This window comes from Mchenga conophoros, linkage group LG6 (assembly GCF_057382185.1).
Source record: "Mchenga conophoros isolate Kocher_MC1m ecotype Shallow Benthic linkage group LG6, M_conophoros_male_GT1.1, whole genome shotgun sequence".
NCBI lineage: Eukaryota > Metazoa > Chordata > Actinopteri > Cichliformes > Cichlidae > Mchenga > Mchenga conophoros.
Window position 1 is genome coordinate 14,917,821 of NC_140531.1, and position 19,776 is coordinate 14,937,596.

Sequence of the window (19,776 nt, forward strand, 5' to 3'; positions counted from 1 at the left end):
TTACCTTCAAAGCTTACATACTTACTAGAAAGGAAGTGATTTGTATTCCTCTTCCTGTCTTTGAGTGGGCAGTAATCAAGTCTTAGGTTTACATATATTTTATCTAGTATAAAAAATTATTTATTCAATATGAACAAGACAATATTACATGCATATTGTACCAGAAGACCAAAGACAGTAACTAGAATCATTTCAAGTGTTGATCAGTTGCATTAATCAATACTTTTACATAAAAAAAGAATTATGGTGGAATCTACACAGACGAAAGTGACAAAAACAAACATTCAGTCAACTCTGCTGCTTAGTTTAGCTGCTGTAGCCGACCCCCTTGACAGCCAGGCAGGAGAAGGCCAACACAAAACCCCAACAGAAAGACAAAAAACACAAAGTCGATGCTTTTTTTTAAATACAGGTGAGAGCAAAACTACAGAATCTAAGGTCAGCTACAGCTGGAGGAATCCTCTTTTTGTGAGATAACAGAAAAAGAGGATTCCTTCTGTAATGGGAAGATTACATCTGCAACCTCATAAAGAACCGCGGCGAAGTTAACCGATATCTGAATCGTATTAACTGCAAATTCTGTGAATTATAAACATCAATTTAGCGGTTGGAATCTGTTCCTCTGTTTCCCCCCATCATCCAGAGCAAATGAACCTTTGTACCAAGATATTGAGATAATTAACCTAATGTTACCAAACAAGCAACGCAAAAAAAGAAAGAGAAGGAACGAGCCAGAAACCATCACTCCAAGTGGATTTTTACAGTTGATTTACCCTCACGTTCATGAGCTGTTGACATGGCTGCTTGCTCATGCGTTCATAAGTTCAGATATCAGCTAGTGCAGCTTTAAACAGCAGCAGTTATGACATTTTCATAGGCACGACAAACTGAAATGTCACCATACAGGCAGTGGTGCAGCCTTTACAGGGAAAATTGCTAGAAACTTTAGTTATATAAATAATCATTGTTGACTTCTGACAGTGCATATAAACCCCCCCCCCAAAACAAACCCCAAAACAAAACAACGTTAACACGTGCTTTGTCAAATCTGTAAAACAATACATTTTCAGAAGGTGTGCAAATAACCTCTCAACAACCAGAAACCTTCAGGTTGTCCATCTGTGCCGCAGGTTGCCTGAATTACCTCATGTAGCCATTTCTACCTGTGATGGTTGCGGCCTTCTACTCGCTTGTCTCTCCAATAATATCATTCATAGCAGTCACCTGCAGTGATCTTCTATTATCTCTCATTTATAGTACAAAGGATAACTTCTTTAAAAAGTAAGAAATAAAATTCTTTATCCTTGTGATAGCACAACGTCCTGACACAGAAACTTGGAGCACATGGGTCTATATAGGGTGAGGGTATGCCCAAAGGTAGCTTCTCACTTGCTTGTTGAGACCAGGTAATGTGCTTATCCTATCTGCTCCAAACATGCCTACAAACGCCCTCCTGCACATCTGTTTCAGACCCTCTGGGCGGTGAATACGAAAGGGCACCGTCAGTTTACAGCAGGAGCTGGTGTAGTAAGTCAGCAGAGCAAAGAGTGAAGGAAAAGTCCTCTGGCTGCCAAACAGATTGAAGTGGAGCTTGTTCAGCTGGATGCGAATACTCGTCGGGCCATCGTCGCTTTGGTAACTCAGAGTGAAGAAAACATCCGGCTGCCCGCTGTCCCTGCAACAGCACAGCGGTGTACAGTCACTACACATGAGCTTGGCAAATGAGATGGACTGCATTGGTTTAGCTTTAATGGGATGAAGGGGGAAAAAAGCAGGAAAAAAAACACAACAGTTAAAGAGAGAAATAAAGAAAAACAGCGCTGACTACCTGATAAGGAAGGTTCCAGCAGGAGCATTTTTGAGTTTTCCGTGGGCTTCTTCCATGGTCAGGGATCCCCAGTAGTAATCACTCTGCAGAAGCTGCTGGTAAGTACTTTTTACTAGTTTATACTCTGCTTCGCTGGTGAACGGACGGAGGTGTGTGGGCAACCCATCGGAATCAGCTCCAGTCACTTCCTACAGCGGAGAAGATCAGACGTGTCCAGTCAATATGATGAAAAACGCACATAAATCAAAGTGTTCTCTGGTGGCTGCAGGGTCTTTATTGCTGATGGTACACCAGAGATTTCACTGCCTACAGCGAACAGCTCCTAATCTGATTAAACAAAAATGAAGGCTGTGCTTTTTCTTGCCCTCGGCTTTGCCTCTAAGGCTAAATATATGTTGCCTGTGTTGCTTTTCTTTAAAAACGTGAGGCAAAGTTTTAAGTGATGAGGTCAGTGCACAAGCGCTCCCCGCCAGCCAGAAGATACTCTCCCACAGTCTGTTTGAGTCTTGCTTTTGCATGACATCAAGCCCCACCCACCCACTGCTCTTTTGTTTTAAAGGAGCAGCCAATTAGAAGAAAGCTGGCTTAAAGAGGGGGTGGCCTTAAAGGGGGAGGAGCTACAGCAGCTTGTTTCAGATCAGTGATGAACTGAAAGGCTTAACTGTGAATAAAGCAAAAAACACTATGGTCCATTAATAAAATAAAACATTGAAAGTTAAAATAAGCATAATAGTTTACTTTAAATGAAACTTAAATGACGCCTGTCAAGTATTTTTAGAACAAATTATTGCACATCGGTCACAAATGAGGTATCAGAAAGAAACTGAAACTTACAAAAATCTGATTTGTAAGGTTTGTGGTGCAACTATACAGCCACTTAGAGAAAAAAAAACATTTCAAAGAATTTTAAAATCTTTGAAATGTCTTTTTTTTTAAAATTAGAGTGCTTTTTTTCTTTTTTGTTAAGCTTGCTCATCACGTGAACTTGTGACTCGGCGTCTTATGTAATAAACAAAAAATGTACAGCAAGGAATGTTGCTGGAAACTTTCCGAATAGCTGAAACCGCCATACCACAAAGGGTTCTTTCACTTTCTCAGCGTGAACTCAATGCTTGGGTCATTTACTAGAAACTTTATCAGTTCACTTCACGTGTTAATTTCCATAAGCGCCACTTGTAACGTTTTGCTCTGACACAAGATGCGCTCTGTGGGCGATAACATTGTAAGACCACTACCAACACCATAATGGTGCTGTAAATCCTTGGCTCATGAGGGGGAGGCATGCTCAGGTTCAAAGTCCAATGATAAAGCCAGGCAGGCTTCCAAACACTTTCCTTGTAACAACAACGATTTCCTGTCGGGGAGTGTCATTTTGTACCGACCTGGTCTGAGTGACCGAGTTTATTACCGCCACGCTCCAGCCATATCGTTTATTTTCCTTAATAAATTTATCAGCTTTTATTTTGATAGCAGTTTAAAAACAAACGTTTGTGGGTCACTTGTAGTTTCACTTTTACAAATGTTGTCATATTATATTAGTATCCATCATACTGTTAATAATGTAAAACAAACACCGTTGAATTTTTCAATCGCATTATTATTTAGTTTCGCTTTTAGCCTAACTTAAATGAAAAAGAAACGGATTTAAAAATATACTTTTGCACGACATTGCCTAAAAGTACACGCTCAAGTACTTGTTCTGTACATCTGAAAATCTTTATAAATGCATTCAATTTTACTCACTTTGAGGGAAACTGCTGTTTCCTCCACTGTATCTGTTTGATAACAGTAGCTACTAGTTTTGATCTATACAAATGTATAATTGACAAATGAGCTGTGATGGACATTTAAGACAGTTCCCAGCAGTGTGTAAAGTAGTTAAAAAGCTGCAACATTAAAGTTGTTTAGTGCACACATGTTAATGATCGAATAATCAATAAAGGCATAAAATGTGGTATTCTGCCTGCTGAGTGCTTTTAATATTTAAACAATCTATCACCAAAAACAACATGAGTAAAATCAGCAGTGAGTGATCGCGAACACTAACCCAGAGCTCAGCGTCTTCCTCACAGTTGTTTTTGACCCAGTGCAGTAAATCCAGCTCTCTCGACTCCGCTCTGTTTGGGCTCTGTTCCCGGTGTTCTTCAGAGGGCTCACTCGGGCTCTGTGGTTCGGCTGCGTGGCTCTGTTTTGGGCTTTGTACTACCACTTTATTGCAATTGTCTCTGACCATCCTACAAAGAACAATCCTCCTCTTGACCACCTGTTGCACCAGTTACTCCGTTTTTCACTGGCAGATCCTCCATCATTCACTCCTTCCCGGCTGGTCATCTGTTGCTCAGTGCACTTTGAGACGCCATGCTGCAGAGAGTTTATATTGTAACTTTAATCCTCAGCTTTTCACAAACACTTAACATCGCATTAATCACATTGTCATTTCTGGTGTACATGTTTTATGCCTCCTGATGAGCGCACAGCTGATGTTTGAAACACGCCCTGGCTTTATATAGCGTAACGCACACTGTCATGGCACACGCTCCCAGCATGGGTGCCCAATCCAGACTTAAAGGGTGTGCGGCTGACAGTAAACCACATGTTTGTGTGTTACAAACCACCAGTAAGGGCGGCTACAACACAACTGATGACAGAAGAACGCTTTCACTTTCTCAATCAAGCGAGACTAAAAAGGTGTATAAAAAGACTTAATTTCCTCTGAAGTGTGAGGTAAGCAGATTAGTGGTGACATTTTCTGCTTTTCATTTAAAACAAAAGCAATGAAAACATTTTAACCGTCCTGTACAGATTTTTGTGTTTCAAATTTAAGATAAGCAAATAAAAAATTACATTACAATAAAGAATAAAATGCAAATACTTGATGCTGATCAATACTTTCTAAGGAGTACAGTGTGTACCAAGCAGTGAGTAGAGAATGTATATATTTTAACAGTTCAAATTAATTTTATTTTCCCTTTTTTATTGTCAATGTTTATAAATATTACACTGAGTTATAATAACTTCATTTTTTCTAGTGTCAGTGTTTGCAATGAGCTTACAGCTGCATTTTATCAGCTAACATAACAGTTTTGTCTCACAATGACGTAAAAGTCTATCATTATCTCTCTCTCTCTCTCTCACACACACACACACACACACACACACACACACACACAGACATATTATATATATCTATATATATTTAAAAGAACCAGTGACAACGATTTTAAGGTTTTAATTCATAGGTTCACACGCCCACAGATATTAAGCAGTGGAGCAGGGCAATGACACGGCGTTACTTTAGCCCAAGAGGAGAGCATTTATGACTCACACCTTAAATCAGAGACACGGTGGCATTTCACACAGAGTGCTGGAGCTCGGAAATAACAGTAAAACCAGCAGGACGAGTTAAAACTGCAAAGAGCTGCAAAAGTGTTTAGAAAAAGCTCAAATGTGGCCAAACATCCTCCACAGATTCAGCTGCAAAATTCTGTGCTATACAACAGATTTACTTAAGGTGGGGGGATTTTTGAAGGTGGAGTTCAGCTACCTCTGTCACGCTGATGTGTTTTAAAGAAATTGGAAAAGCTTGTCACAAGTTCCCACACTTAATGAGAAAATGACACTTTTCTTTTTCAGCTTTCTTGGATTCCTTCAACAGCCTCAAGCTTCAGCGACAATGTGAGCTAAAGGAATAATTAAGCCTACTTACGTGTCTCAGCAGTGAGCTACAGTCGGCTTCTCGCCCCCAGAAAGTCGCAACTCGTTTGATAAAAAAGATGATTTCGTTTTCAGAGAACGTACGCGCTCCTTCTTTCGCTCAAACGCGCATGCGCGCTTCAAACCGTTGATTCAGGTGTTCGCGACCGCACTTTCGCTTTCACTTCAGCTCGCAGATTCCTTGAAATCATGTGATCTCACAGCAGAGCCTGTGTGTGTGTGTGTGTGTGTGTGTGTGTGTGTGCGTGCGTGCGTAGCGAGTACGCACACTAAATTTGAGATTGGTTTGAATGCAAATAACTATATTTATTTAAAAATGTTACAGCTGCATGAAAAATACACCAATACCGATTATAAAACAAACATCCGCATCACGGATGGGTTGATGGTTTTACTACTACAGCGCTGTTTGCTTTAAAAATTGTTTTTTGTGGATATATTTCAGTTTATATACAAGTTTAGTTTATATTTATAACAAAATGAAAGAAAGGCTCACACATACCTGTGGACATCATGCTTTACAAAGCCCGGTGGTGTAAAGTAAGTGTAAACCTCAGTGATAAGATCTCAGGTAAGACTCTTGTTTCCTTTTTGTTCTGTCAGCTTTGCGTAACAATGCTTAACTATGCTTAAGTGCATAGTCAAAGGGCTGCAATTATTTCCATGTCATGTCAAGCATGTCAATAGACTGCAGGTTAACCGACTACCTCGTCAATCAACCTGCAGCCAAGAATTCAAAAAGGATTACAAGCAAAGGCATGAACGTGAATGCATTCATGAATCAAACTGTGAAAAATGTGCAGCCATTCTTCTTATTTTATATCTCTTATAGAGAAAAACATGCTGCTTTAATGGTAATAAACGGATAAGAAAATTACGGATTTTGTTGCCGTTTCTGCAGCAGCAGACAGATTGTTCATTTTATCAATGAATAATGATCAGACAAGCACGGACAAAGTATTTATTAACACTCTGTAACTTGCAGCTGACACATTTGAAGGTGCAGTACCGCTCGCATCACAGAGAAAAGGCATGACTGCAAGACATTAGCCTCTCAGGCCGAGGAGGTGGATGTCTGGTTTTCTTTTTTCTTCTGTCTAAGCACCAAGTAGGCAGCTGCCGTTACTGCAAAGATCCCATAAGTAGCCAAGACACACTGCAGAGAAGAGAAGGAAACATTTGGGATTGTGAGGAGTCGGCGCGCCTGTGTGTAATATCTCTATAAAGATGTGTGCGTGTGTATAAAAGTGTGTGCTGGTTAAGTACATTTCTGCGACCCTGCAGAGTGTAGCTATTAAAGTATTTCCTCCAACCCGTCAGTTCCACAGAAGAAGGGGCCTCAATGCCAAACAGCTGTCTCTAAAACACAGAAACAGTAAGAGGAAGTGCTGAGATCAGATCTGTGATATTTTTTGACACATTTCCAAGACGTTTTTAAAAAAACGTGCATTGAAAGATATAAAATAAAAGATGAAGAAAACAGAAAATAAAAGCTGGCAAACAAACACATACAATAGAAGCACATGATGAATGCCCTCAGAATTATGCAAACCCAGTCAGAACGAATGTGAAAGCACCAGATTAAATGATGAACAGACTTACGGAAAATAAACAAAAGGAAAACCCAATAACAAAGCTTGAGTAAGCGCACTCTGCGTTTTTTAATTAAGGAATTATTATTGTGTTTTTTCATGGAATCTAATAAAAGCTGCAATATGAAAACTTTATGAAGAAATTAAGCAATTTATTTTAGAAATAGATGATGTGGAACGTGCATACCTTTGCATGTAGAGGCACGTTTTTCTGTGAGTAGCGTGATAAAGCAACAGTGGGATTGCACACTTGTTACTAGCAGTGTTGGGACTAACGCATTATTAAGTAACGCGTTACAGTAACTACGTTATTATTGTGGTAAGAGCACAGTAACTAGTTATTATGCCAAAACCGGGAACGCGTTACTCGTTACTGGGATTTAGATAGGCTCGTTATTCGTTACTTCCTGTGGTGGCTATCGCGGAGCTTCCACAGATTCAATAACATTAGCAAGTGGTGGAGGCCAGCAGGTGGATGAAGGAAAAGGGAGGCAAGAGGAGAGACCCGAAGTGGCCGCTGGTCTGTGAGTGTCAGGTGAACTGAACTTCAGGTAAGAAGTTATGACCTGCAGTCCATCTGGGTCAGATATAAACCAAGTTTAGGTGGAGTTTATTTTTGTTATGCTGAATTTTTCGTACTGCGTGCTAGCTAGCATGACGGAGTTTCTATACAGCTGGGTGGGTGCTATGTTACTGATGTTGAACTTTATTTTGTTCATAAGGTTAATTATTAGAGTTGCCAACCGTCCTGTAAAAAACGGAATCGTCTCGTATTCAGAGAAAATATTACGCGTTTCGTATTGAGGTGAAAAGGAACAGTTTGTCCCGGACTTCAGCTACAATGAAAAAGACACAAAGCTGGAGTTACTCTGTGTTTACGCTGCACAGCTGCCTCTTCTTCTCTCTTCCTCTCCCCCTCCCTCTCCTGTTTGTACTTCAATCATGAAACTGATCAATGATCAGCTGATCGGCTTTTCTCTCTTGTTTGTTTATCGCCCACTTTGCATCAGAAAGAGGAAACCGCCGGATGTCGCGCTAAACAACAGCAGCACATTTAAGCTTGATCAGCTGTTGTTAGAATTTATTTAATATTACTTTCTAGTATCAGCTGATGTTTGCTGGAGCCACAGCTGTAAACCTGCTGGTCATGATATCGGTTTGGTTATCTGGTGAGAGGGAAACATGAAGATGAAACCAGGAGATGTCCTTACTGAATCATCAGAGCTGTGATGGAGAAACAGGTTTACCTTTTAGGTCACATGAATGAGTTGAAGGGAAGTTATGAACTGTTTCTGAGAGACAAATAACACCAGGATCCTTTTTTAGGTAGCTGACAGCTGGTAACTGTGCAGGGGCGGGTCTAGCAAAGTGTTGCCAGGGGTCCATGTAGGGCATTAAAAGGGAGAGGGGGGCACAAGGAAATACTTTCTTATTCTCATTTAAAATGTCTCACTTTTAAAAAAATAATTATCTGAGTCTTACAACAAACGACTGATAGATTGATACATATATACCATCAGAACAGTGTACATCACTGTCACAGCAGTGTTTGTTTTCATTCAAAGGCTTTATGATTTTTCCTATAATGGTGGGCCAGTCTCTAGTCAAAATGCCCAGGACGATTTTTTTGTCCCAGTCCAGCCCTGTATGCAGCTCATCTGCAGTCTGGTGTTACCTACATCTTCCTATTCAGAAGGCAGAATTTCCGAGTTCTGAGTACAATCGAAAGCACCACGACTGCAGTTTTTGTGTTGGATGTAAAAAGCAGGCTAGGATAAAATCAGGCGTGGGATTTCTCTCGTGGAAATGTGCACATTATTTTTTCCTTTCTATTGGTAGGTGGCACAGTGCACTTGTGGCAAGTAAGCAAGCTAGAAGACTGGCAATCTTGCTGGGTATCCAGTTATGGAAGCAACACATTAACAAGAGAATTCTGAGTTAAACCAAAGTTACTTTCCCTAGTAACTAGTTACTCTGAAAGTAACGAGTAACTTGAAGTAACTGAGTTACTTTTGATAGAAGTAACTAGTAATGTAACTAAGTTACTAATTTAAAGTAACTTAGCCAACACTGGTTACTAGTAATTGAGATCACACCCAGCATACCGTCTGAATTTGATGAAGCTGATTTGGTCGTGAACCTGTACTATGTGACCCTAGCTCAGCTTCCACATCCATTAGCATTAAACTCTGTAGCAACATCCTAAGCGTTTTCCCTTAATAAACAAGCTAATAACATTTCTCAAGTCTACAAATTTCAATTATTACATTTTTTTAACTGCTACTTTTTTGTCTGTTGAGCAGTGGAAAAAAAAGGTGGTTGCTCTGGGTGAAAATTGGGCCTGTAGGTAACGTGGGTTATTTTAGGATCTTAGCATCTCATCTCTTTAAAGGTTTAAAGGCTGGTGACTGACTGCAAGACATTTTAAACTGGTGCTAAAACACTACCTGATATTTAACATTTGATCTTATTTGGTCTGAGGTTCCTAAGGGGAACACCTCGTTTTGAAACTGTCAGATGACAAGCGAACGAACATATGAAATCTCACTTGTTAATAAGGTTAATAAATCAATAACAAGCAAAGAGACATCTCTAAATTCACAACCCTTGTTATGAGGATCTCTCTCAGATAAAATTTTGTAAAATGAAGAGAAATCTCTTTACCTCCTGGCCCAGTTTACCGTAATGTATTAGATAAAATGGGTCATTCATTTCAGTTAAAGTGGGACACCCTTTGAAATGTATTGTGATGATTCCTTTTATTAAAATGATTTATATTGTTAATATATTTGATTGCTGCATGTGTCACATGCCTTTTTTTCCCCCTATTGAGTTTTTTTTTTACCAATCGTGTCGGTGTATGCTAGTGGGCACAAATACACAGGAGCTCAGGTTCACTAAATAAGAAATGAAAAGGAGAGGGTGAAAGAGGCATGCTGATAAAGACGAGACAGATGCAGAAGTGGGGTTGAAAACAATGGTAAGAGTGAAAGGGAAAGCAAGAAAGGGAAAGGAAGGTTTACAAGACGGGATGTGAGATCAACTGTGAACTATGGTTTGGAGATAGTAACACCCACAAAAAAACAGGAAGCCAAGCTAAAGATAAGATTTTCACTGGGATCAACAAGAATTAACATTATATAGACATTATATGGACATTGGACCTTATAAATGAGCATATTAGAGGGACAGCTCAGGTCGAGCCGTTTGGAGACATAACTATAGAGGCAAGGTTGAGATGGTTTGGACATTTGCAGAGGAAGCAAAGAGGATATCAGGGGTGTTTAAATGATTTTTAAAAATTGGGTGGCAAATGGGGGAGGGGAGCAAGTTCAAGCTCATATGCAGCCCTGAGTCCTACTGCAGAGTTATTATGTGAAAAGCGGACCTGAATAACAATTTAAACATAATCTTGTTGACTTTTGAGGGTAAAAAAGTAATTAGACGTTTTACCTAAGTAAAAGTTACAATCATTCACATATGTAATGACACTTGAGTAATATACATGATGTTACTGGAATATAATTATTGATTTTTTGATGTGTATATCTCTTTATTGTTAAAGCCGTCAAAGACTTTAATTGCTTAAATATTGTACTTTGATCAATTGTAATTTAAGTAATCTGCAAAAATATTAAGTAAAGAAAGCTTTAAAATAGTTTGGTACAAAGTGCAACAATCACATTCAGAATAGAGACAAAAAAGAAAAAAAGGAAAGCAGCATAGTAGTACACAGTAGCGGTTTTAGATATGGGCGACACGGGCGGTTGCCCGGGGCGGCATCGTGGTGGGGGGCGGCATCACGGGCATCGGCCAAAAAAAAAAAAAAAAGCTTGTACTCATGCTCCCCCGACGTCAACCAGCGCACATTGGGAATGGCATAGGCACCGATCGGTTTTCTATCACCCATTTGCTGGGAGTAAGGACGCCCTTCGTTTGCGAGGTGCGCCTGCTGCTTGCGGCGCAGTGAGGAGAGGGCGGGGCGGCGAGGGATTTTCTGACCGGCTGGAGCAGCATCTAATAACCAACTCGCAAAGTAAAACAAAATAAAAATAAACCAACAAACAAGAAAACACCAGACATTATAATACAGATTTATAATTTGCACCAATGTTTTTTCGAAATTCTATACACGAAAAGTGAGCGCGAGAGCCCTCGGTGCGCCTGCTTGCTGCTGAAGTCAAAGTAACTTTGTCATCTCCGCTACATACAGTCCAGTATATAGAGCAGGGGTCCCCAATCCCAGTCCACGAGGGCCGGTGTCCCTGCAGGTTTTAGATGTGTCCTTGATCCATCACAGCTGATTTAAATGGATAAATTACCTTCTCAACATGTCTTCAGTTCTCCAGAGGTCTGGTAATGAACTAATCATGTGATTCAGGTGTGTTGACCCAGGTTGAGATCTGAAACCTGCAGGGACACCGGCCCTCGTGGACTGGGATTGGGGACCCCTGATATAGAGAGACGAGACACGACAAGGCTCCAGCATCGGCGAGCCACTGTCAATATGTGACATATTGAAATCGCGTTTGAATTTGCGCTTATTTTTTGCTTTCACTTTGCAATCGCGCGAACTGTGTATAGAGAGCGACAGCACTGATTGGTGACTGATGATAATTTGTGCACCAATTCCTCTGACATCGTCTTATTAATCGTTAGCTTACTATGCAAACATGACAAGTGAAATCTCCCGCAGCAAGCTTAAACATGTGAGAGGTTGATCGCGCAGAGAATCGCTGAGCTTATGTGAGTGTGTGTGTAAAAGCATTTCAGTTCTGCTGAGCCAAACAAGACAGGTCAGGGTGAAGAAGTGACAGCCAAAGAAAAGCTTACCACAAAACGGAGAAGTTATGACAAATGAGACTATAAGGCAAAAAGAAAGTGCAGCTTTATGGTTTCATGGACAAAAGAATTTCTGTGGCTGCAATATGACGAGCTAAATAACCAGGGCTGCACATAAGTGGTCCGCAGGTGCGCATTCGCTGTCAAAATAAAAAACGCGCACAAGATAAGAAGTTAATATTATATAATTATACAATATTATACTTTAATGTATAATATTGTAAAGGAAACAAAACATCAATCAAAAAATTGCTCTCTTTTTTTATTCGGGCTACTTAAATTTATTTTGGGCTACCAAAAACTGAAGAGTCCCTGCCCGAAGGGCTACCAGGGATTTTGAAATTTTGCGAGCCCTGAGATATATTAATTTTTTTTATTACTTTTTTGTTTCAGCAACATACAATTTAAAAACTGTACTTTTGAGTTAAAATATATATTTATAATTTTAATAAATGACAAATTAAAAAGGCATGAACATTTTTTTGTATCGAAAAAATATCGAACCGTGAATTTTGTGTATCGTTGCACCCCTAATACACACACACACACACACACACACACACACACACACACACACATACACGTACATACACATGTATGTACATACACATACATACACATCAAATCTCGATGTTGATTTTGTAAATTTCCATGCGAGCAGCCCAGGAGAATTTTCAGGCTGCCCTAACACTCCGACACTGGCCTCTCGATCTCCCGTTGGAGAGCCGCGAGCCTCCCCATGATGGTATCAAACTTCTGTTCCATGGTGTTGTCGTTCTTTTGATTCTGAGACCTCACAGCAGCAGTGATCCGTTCCGCGATGTCTTCCAACTGTTGCTCAAGGGTCCCATTTTGAGCAGGCCTCTCTCTGATGTATCCCCCCATACGCTCAATGTTGTTGCTTTGAGCCTTCACAGCCGATGCAAGCGTCTCCAAGGTGTTAACAATATTACGTTCGTTGTGAGAGGTCGCGCCTCGTCCCGTCGCTTCGATTCCAGCGGGCAGCCTTGGGGGGGTTTGAACAGCTGGTTCCGCTCTCTTATTTCTGTGGTAAACCAGGGCTAAGCCAACTCCGATCAGCAAGAACCCTGTTATCACGGTTCCGAATAGATAGATATCTTCAGCGTCCTCGATCGACAGTCCCGCCAGGCACACGACCCTCCAGTTCTGCCACCCGTCCATCGTGTATCCGGCAGGGAAAGTCCCTCCAGGGCACTCAGGCTCTCCCGAGCCCAGACTTCTCGTTGAGAAAAGGGTGTCAATAGCATTCAGAGACCAGTTCTCTGAATGCTGAGAAAAGTCAAGCGTGCAGCTGCCAAGATGCCACTTGCCACCAGTTTGGCCATATTTCAGAGCTGCAACATCACTGGAGTGCCCAAAAGCACAAGGTGTGCAATACTCAGAGACATGGCCAAGGTAAGAAAGGCTGAAAGACGACCACCACTGAACAAGACACACAAGCTGAAACGTCAAGACTGGGCCAAGAAATATCTCAAGACTGGTTTTTCTAAGGTTTTATGGACTGATGAAATGAGAGTGAGTCTTGATGGGCCAGATGGATGGGCCCGTGGCTGGATTGGTAAAGGGCAGAGAGCTCCAGTCCGACTCAGACTCCAGCAAGATGGAGGTGGAGTACTGGTTTGGGCTGGTATCATCAAAGATGAGCTTGTGGGGCCTTTTCGGGTTGAGGATGGAGTCAAGCTCAACTCCCAGTCCTACTGCCAGTTTCTGGAAGACACCTTCTTCAAGCAGTGGTACAGGAAGAAGTCTGCATCCTTCAAGAAAAACATGATTTTCATGCAGGACAATGCTCCATCACACGCGTCCAAGTACTCCACAGCGTGGCTGGCAAGAAAGGGTATAAAAGAAGAAAAACTAATGACATGGCCTCCTTGTTCACCTGATCTGAACCCCATTGAGAACCTGTGGTCCATCATCAAATGTGAGATTTACAAGGAGGGAAAACAGTACACCTCTCTGAACAGTGTCTGGGAGGCTGTGGTTGCTGCTGCACGCAATGTTGATGGTGAACAGATCAAGACACTGACAGAATCCATGGATGGCAGGCTTTTGAGTGTCCTTGCAAAGAAAGGTGGCTATATTGGTCGCTGATTTGTTTTTGTTTTGTTTTTGAATGTCAGAAATGTATATTTGTGAATGTGGAGATGTTATATTGGTTTCACTGGTAAAAATAAATAATTGAAATGGGTATATATTTGTTTTTTGTTAAGTTGCCTAATAATTATGCACAGTAATAGTCATCTGCACACACAGATATCCCCCTAAAATAGCTAAAACTAAAAACAAACTAAAAACGACTTCCAAAAACATTCAGCTTTGATATTAATGAGTTTTTTGGGTTCATTGAGAACATGGTTCCTCAAAAATACAACTTGCCTAATAATTCTGCACTCCCTGTATGTACATACACGTACATACACATGTACGTACACACGTTTGGTTATACTTACCATGGTGTCCATGTTGTGCATTCAGGTCCTATATGTGAGACAGGTGTATGGGAAGGGCCGCCCACTACTTCCTGTTTATATAGGGTCATGAGGTCAATGATTGCATCACTGGGTGTAACCAAATGGAGGGTTTTTCATTTTGTATAGTATTGTTTGTTTTCTTTAAAGTAGCCTTTTGAGTTATATTGTATGCAGTGTTTTACTTTACAAACTATTTAGTTGGGTAAATGAGTTTGTCAGTTTCATGCATGACTTTATTCCTGTTCTTTGTTTAGAATTGTATTATTTGGTTTGACCTATTTTGTTTCAATGGTAGGGACTAACGAGGTCAGGTATGGGCAAAGTCTTGTATAAAGCCAGTGGGATTTTTGCATGCCTGATTGATTGTTTATGGTAAAAGGGAAAATAAAAGAACTTCAATCGTCTGCTAATGCTATTTACTTATCACCTTCCTTGCTGCTTAAGTTATGCTACATCACATATGTACATGTATGTACATGTACATGTATGTACACACATACACACATACATACATACATACACATACACAAAAGGATATATATACAAAGGATGCTGAACATGAAGCTGTCAGGCAGAAAGCAAAAATGAAGACCACAGAGGAGGTTCGTGGATGTAGTGAAGGAGGACCTGTAGAGGCTTGGTGTGACAGAGGACGATGCTACAGACAGAGCAGAAGGCAGATTATCCACTATGGCAAACCCTGAAGGGAGCAGCTGAAAGAAGAAGATGAGTGTGAAAACAAAGGAATAGAGAGGATCGAGAGGAGACAGAAAGGATGTCTGCAACAGAGGGGCCAAAAAACTACAATCGTTAGGCAGAGGAGAGGATGGAAACTCCCACATACTTGAATGGTTTGTTGGGGTGAGTTATTACACTGTTGTCAAACCAAAATGATCCTAAAGTGCCTTATTTTCACTTTGCAGTCAAACTGGCCCAACCTGAACATCATTTCCAAACCTGTAGGGCCTGAACAGTTCTATTTCGTTACACCAATTCAATGCAAAAACATTAAAAGCAGTAGTTATTAAATATCAAACCTTTGGAGTCAACAGACTCCAAAAAAGTGACAGAATATAAGCAGCATATTTTATCGATCACTTTTATTCCTAAAACGATAAATTAGAATCCATATATACAACTCTAAACAGCGAATGCTACGCTACAGTCAGGCCACTGTTAGCTATCTTAGCACAAAAAGAGGGAAACTGCTAGCTTGGCTCTGTAAAAAGCAAACAAATGTGAGAACCCGCATTTGTAAAACTCGCAAACTGCCATACCACATCTCATTTGCATCATGCATACGAAAAACCAAGGTGTGAAACCGACTAAGCTGTGGTTTTACAGCCAGTGGTGAGTGGACTTCAGCCAGGCAGCACTTTGTGCTAAACAAAGCTTACTTTATCACATGGTTTGTGTTTCATACTCAGCTAGCATGAGAGGAAAAAAACAAAACAAAAAACATAGATATACTTTACTAGCACTTTAAGCCCGTGAGCTTTATGTGATTGTCGTTTACATCCAAACTAATCCTGTGCTTGATAAATGTCAGGACGGTTATTGTTGTCTGTCTGATTACCCAGACTTGGGACAACAATTAGGCGTTTGTCACATGCACTGATTTCCATGAAGGGAACCATTCATCTAGAACATCAGGTTTACAGTAAACTACGAGGAAATGAAAGAATTCTTGTGAAGAGGGAAATAGTTTCCCATTATGAACATTAGATAAAGTGAGCCAGGGTCGAGGAGGGACACAATGCTCCTCTTCATCTTGCTGATTTGTCCTGCCGCTATGGTTCATATTATTAACGTAGCAGAGAGGAAACTCTTGTTCCTCCTGAAACCTTATACGTGAAACCACGTCAATAAAAGTTGAAAAAGTGCAACTGAAATAATTTTTGAAAATCAGCAGTGAGCTTGTTTTGTTTTTCTTCTTCTTGTGGTTACAACAGTAGTCTTATATCCACCTTCCCCTTCAAACAGACAAACGGAGCCTGAAACAACAACAGCTGAAACCAGCATCAGCTCTACAGCTGGAAGGAGCCGGTGTATGAAAACTGAAGTCAAACTCCTGTTGATATGTACAAGTATAGTACTACTATTAATGAAAAATACCAAATGTAACAGTCTTGCCTAATATTTACATGACAATTAAACAAACATCATATCCCACAGTTCCTGAACTTCGTGGGTTAAGGGTGACAGCTTGACAGAGGAGGGGAGCTCGCTATGCTGTCCAGTTCTGTGGGGTATTTGAGTCAAACATTACAGATGGCACACAATAAGAAAGAATATAAAGCTAGATCTATATACAAACAAGTTAAAAAAAAAACCTCAAACACTTTGTCTATATGGTTTTTAAATTGTAGCTTTCATTAAGGAATGAACTACAATATCACTGAGACTGAAATGAAAAACATCCTGTCTTCTGTTTATTTTCTCTTGAATCAATCGCTTAGTAACTTTGAAACTGCTTACAGTCAGCATTTTATGTTTTACTACTACTAATAATAACGCATCATATGACAACGGGAATCTGTGGTTCCCTTTTACACAGTTTAAAAGTAGCCCGGCCACCTCACAGTGGTGTCTTCTGCACTGCCAGCACAGGGGGCAGCACTGAGCACATTACAGCTCCAGTACAGAAGCAAGCCCTAACCCCGGGGTGTCCAACTCCAAGCCTCAAGGGCCGGTGTCGTGCAGGTTTTAGATGTGTCCTTGATCCAACACAGCTTATTTAAATTGCTAAATTACCTCCTCAACATGTCTTGAAGTCCTCTATTGGCCTGGTAATGAACTAATCATTTGATTCAGGTGTGCTGGCCCAGGATGATATTTAAAACCTGCAGGACACCGGCCCTTGAGGCCTGGAGTTGGACATCCCTGCCTTAACCCAAGCTCACTGACACTTTTCACCAGCACAAACCAACAGTTAAAGGCATATATTATTCTTACTTGTGTACTTCATGTATATAATGAAAATATACGGGTGGCTGCTCCCTTGTAACAAAGAGTACTTCATGCATATGTGTAGGACTAAAAAGCAGATCCACAAGTGTTCAGATAAAATTGACTGCTGCCCCCAAGTGGTCAAACAAAAGGATTGCAAACATTGATTAAATGAATGAAGGAATAAATAAGTTTATAGTTAACATTTTAGCATCTAAATAATATGTTTGCATACATGCTGAGCCAAATAAAGAAACCATTTTAAATGTTTTAGTCTATTTATATTTTATTTTTAGATAAACATCTATGCCGGAAATGGCACCTTGTTACTTAAAGGAGAAGTCTTTTAAAATATATTAATCAGAGGAGCTGGCATCTAGAAGGTACTAAGAAATTATAAATGCCACCAAACAAACAAACAAATAAATAAATAAACAATTTACATTGACATTTAAGAGGCTAATAAACAGGTCTTTATTTTATAATCTAAAAAAACCCCCAAACTCTCTAGTCTGATCCATCATCACAGTAACACTTCAGGCATATCGATCAGTCCAGTCAGGAAGCAAAAGCCATTGTGACTCGGTGGGACCTGCTCTGTGCAGCTCACCTAGCACAGCTGGCAGGTGCGCCTCTGGTGCTGCATTCTCTTTACTCACTGAGCACATACGGCAGATGTGAAAGAGCCTGCAGATGCAGCTGAATTATGCAACATCTTCCTGCATGACCGTTTTTTAGCAGTGCGTCTGAGAAGACCTCCACGTGTTAGCCGGCGGTGCCCTGACTGCTTTTAGGTTCCAGGATGAAATCCTCAGACACGAATTTCAGACCTAACACTTGTGCAGTGGGGCCCCGGGTCCTCCTGGTGCAGATTCTGATCTTTAAGGAAATTCCCCACAACCCCATTCATTGTTTAATCTGTCTGTAGTACAGTTACAGGCATGTATGATGTAAGTCTTACTGGGATTTTTGGATGATTTTAGTTTCCATGGACTGTTTTTAGCCCAAGTTTTAAGGATCCGTCTTTTTTGTTGCCCTCTGTATATTCTTTTAATAGCTGGTCTGTTTCCTGCCTCTTTCAGTTGAATTTCACTTGTACAGAATAGCAGCCAAATACAATCTTACATAATAAAGTCAAAGGTAATAAAGACGTTGTGCTGCTTGTGGAAATGTGCTTCATTCACTGGGCAGATCCATCAAAGAAGACAAAGCAGGACAAAGGTAACTGCTGTTGCTGCTTACTGATGACACTATAACACATAAATGATAACCTAAACATTAAGACCCCCCTTAATGTTTATTATAGACCCCCGCCCCCCCTCCCGTTTGTCTTTTAAACCCCTTCATATCCATTCTGTTACAGCTAAATCCCCCTCCACCGCATGCACCGTTTCATTTCACCTGGAAATCCCCGGATCAAGCCCCCTTCCTACCTTCACCTCTGTTACCAAGTGTCCAAAGCTGGTGAGGGGGATCCTCGTTTTAACAGGTGACGTCGGCATGACTGAGGAAAACACAAAGTTATTTTCCCTTTTCACACATTCACTACAGCCTGAGCTTCGTCTAGGTGATACTTACCGCAGGTTCAAGGGTGGGAGAGACGCTTACACAACAATCGGGCATGTGGAAACTGTTCCGTACAGGTTTAACGGACAGCACCCACTGACCAACCACGTGGTTTTGCTTAGAGTATTAACCAATAGTCTGTGGCCTGGTGGGAGGAGCTCGCCCACAGTTACGCAAACAAAAACCGGTGGAATTTGCTTTTCTTTGACTGAGCCACTAGAAGGCGGGAGACTACAATTTATGTGGTCCTGCAGACATGCCCAGCCAATGAAGCTATAAAATATTATTTTTATTTATTTATTTAAGTTATTTTTAAATGAACCTTTATGCTGGGAATGCCACCCTATTATTTTCCTGTAAAATCTCTCCATTTACTAATATGTTACAGACCACACTATAATCTGCAGTTTACCCGAGATCAAATGATCGTATTCTGATAAAAAACAGAGAATATCAGGCAAAACAAGTGGGCTTTACTTATTTTGGTATATACAGACACGACAGCGTCAAACTACACTTTTATGATGTGAATCTCCTGTTCCATCACACCCCAAAGGGGCTCTGTTGAACTGAGAAACTCTGGAGCTCATTTGAGTACAGTGAACTCATTGTCACTTTCAAGAAACGAGATTAAGATGATCTGGACCTTGTTACATGGTGCATTATCTTACTGTAAACTTTGATTGGTGCAGTGTGGTCATGGTGTGGACATCGTTAACAGCAATGCTGCGGTGCTGAAATGATGCTCAGTTGGTGGTAAGAGGCCCAAAGTGTACCAACATCCTTACACCAA

General features: G+C 40.7%; 2 protein-coding genes across 2 annotated transcripts; both read right to left on the reverse strand.

Moving 5' to 3' along the window:
* Positions 1 to 93: 93 nt before the first annotated feature.
* On the reverse strand, positions 94 to 6,336 carry LOC146572333 (suppressor of cytokine signaling 1-like). Its single transcript, XM_085276374.1, has 4 exons — positions 5,535 to 6,336; positions 3,876 to 4,189; positions 1,829 to 2,016; positions 94 to 1,675 (listed from the first exon to the last, which is right to left on the reverse strand). Exons 2-4 carry the CDS (start codon positions 4,059 to 4,061, stop codon positions 1,351 to 1,353), a joined length of 699 nt encoding a protein of 232 aa, XP_085132500.1. The 5' UTR covers positions 4,062 to 4,189; positions 5,535 to 6,336; the 3' UTR covers positions 94 to 1,350.
* Positions 6,337 to 6,489: 153 nt separating this feature from the next.
* LOC146572334 (ATP synthase F(0) complex subunit k, mitochondrial-like) lies at positions 6,490 to 19,118 on the reverse strand. The gene is made up of 4 exons (XM_085276375.1): positions 18,996 to 19,118; positions 18,851 to 18,921; positions 6,809 to 6,901; positions 6,490 to 6,698 (listed from the first exon to the last, which is right to left on the reverse strand). The coding sequence occupies exons 2-4, from the start codon at positions 18,917 to 18,919 to the stop codon at positions 6,597 to 6,599; spliced, it is 264 nt and encodes an 87-aa protein (XP_085132501.1). The 5' UTR covers positions 18,920 to 18,921; positions 18,996 to 19,118; the 3' UTR covers positions 6,490 to 6,596.
* Between the last annotated feature and the right edge of the window lie 658 nt (positions 19,119 to 19,776).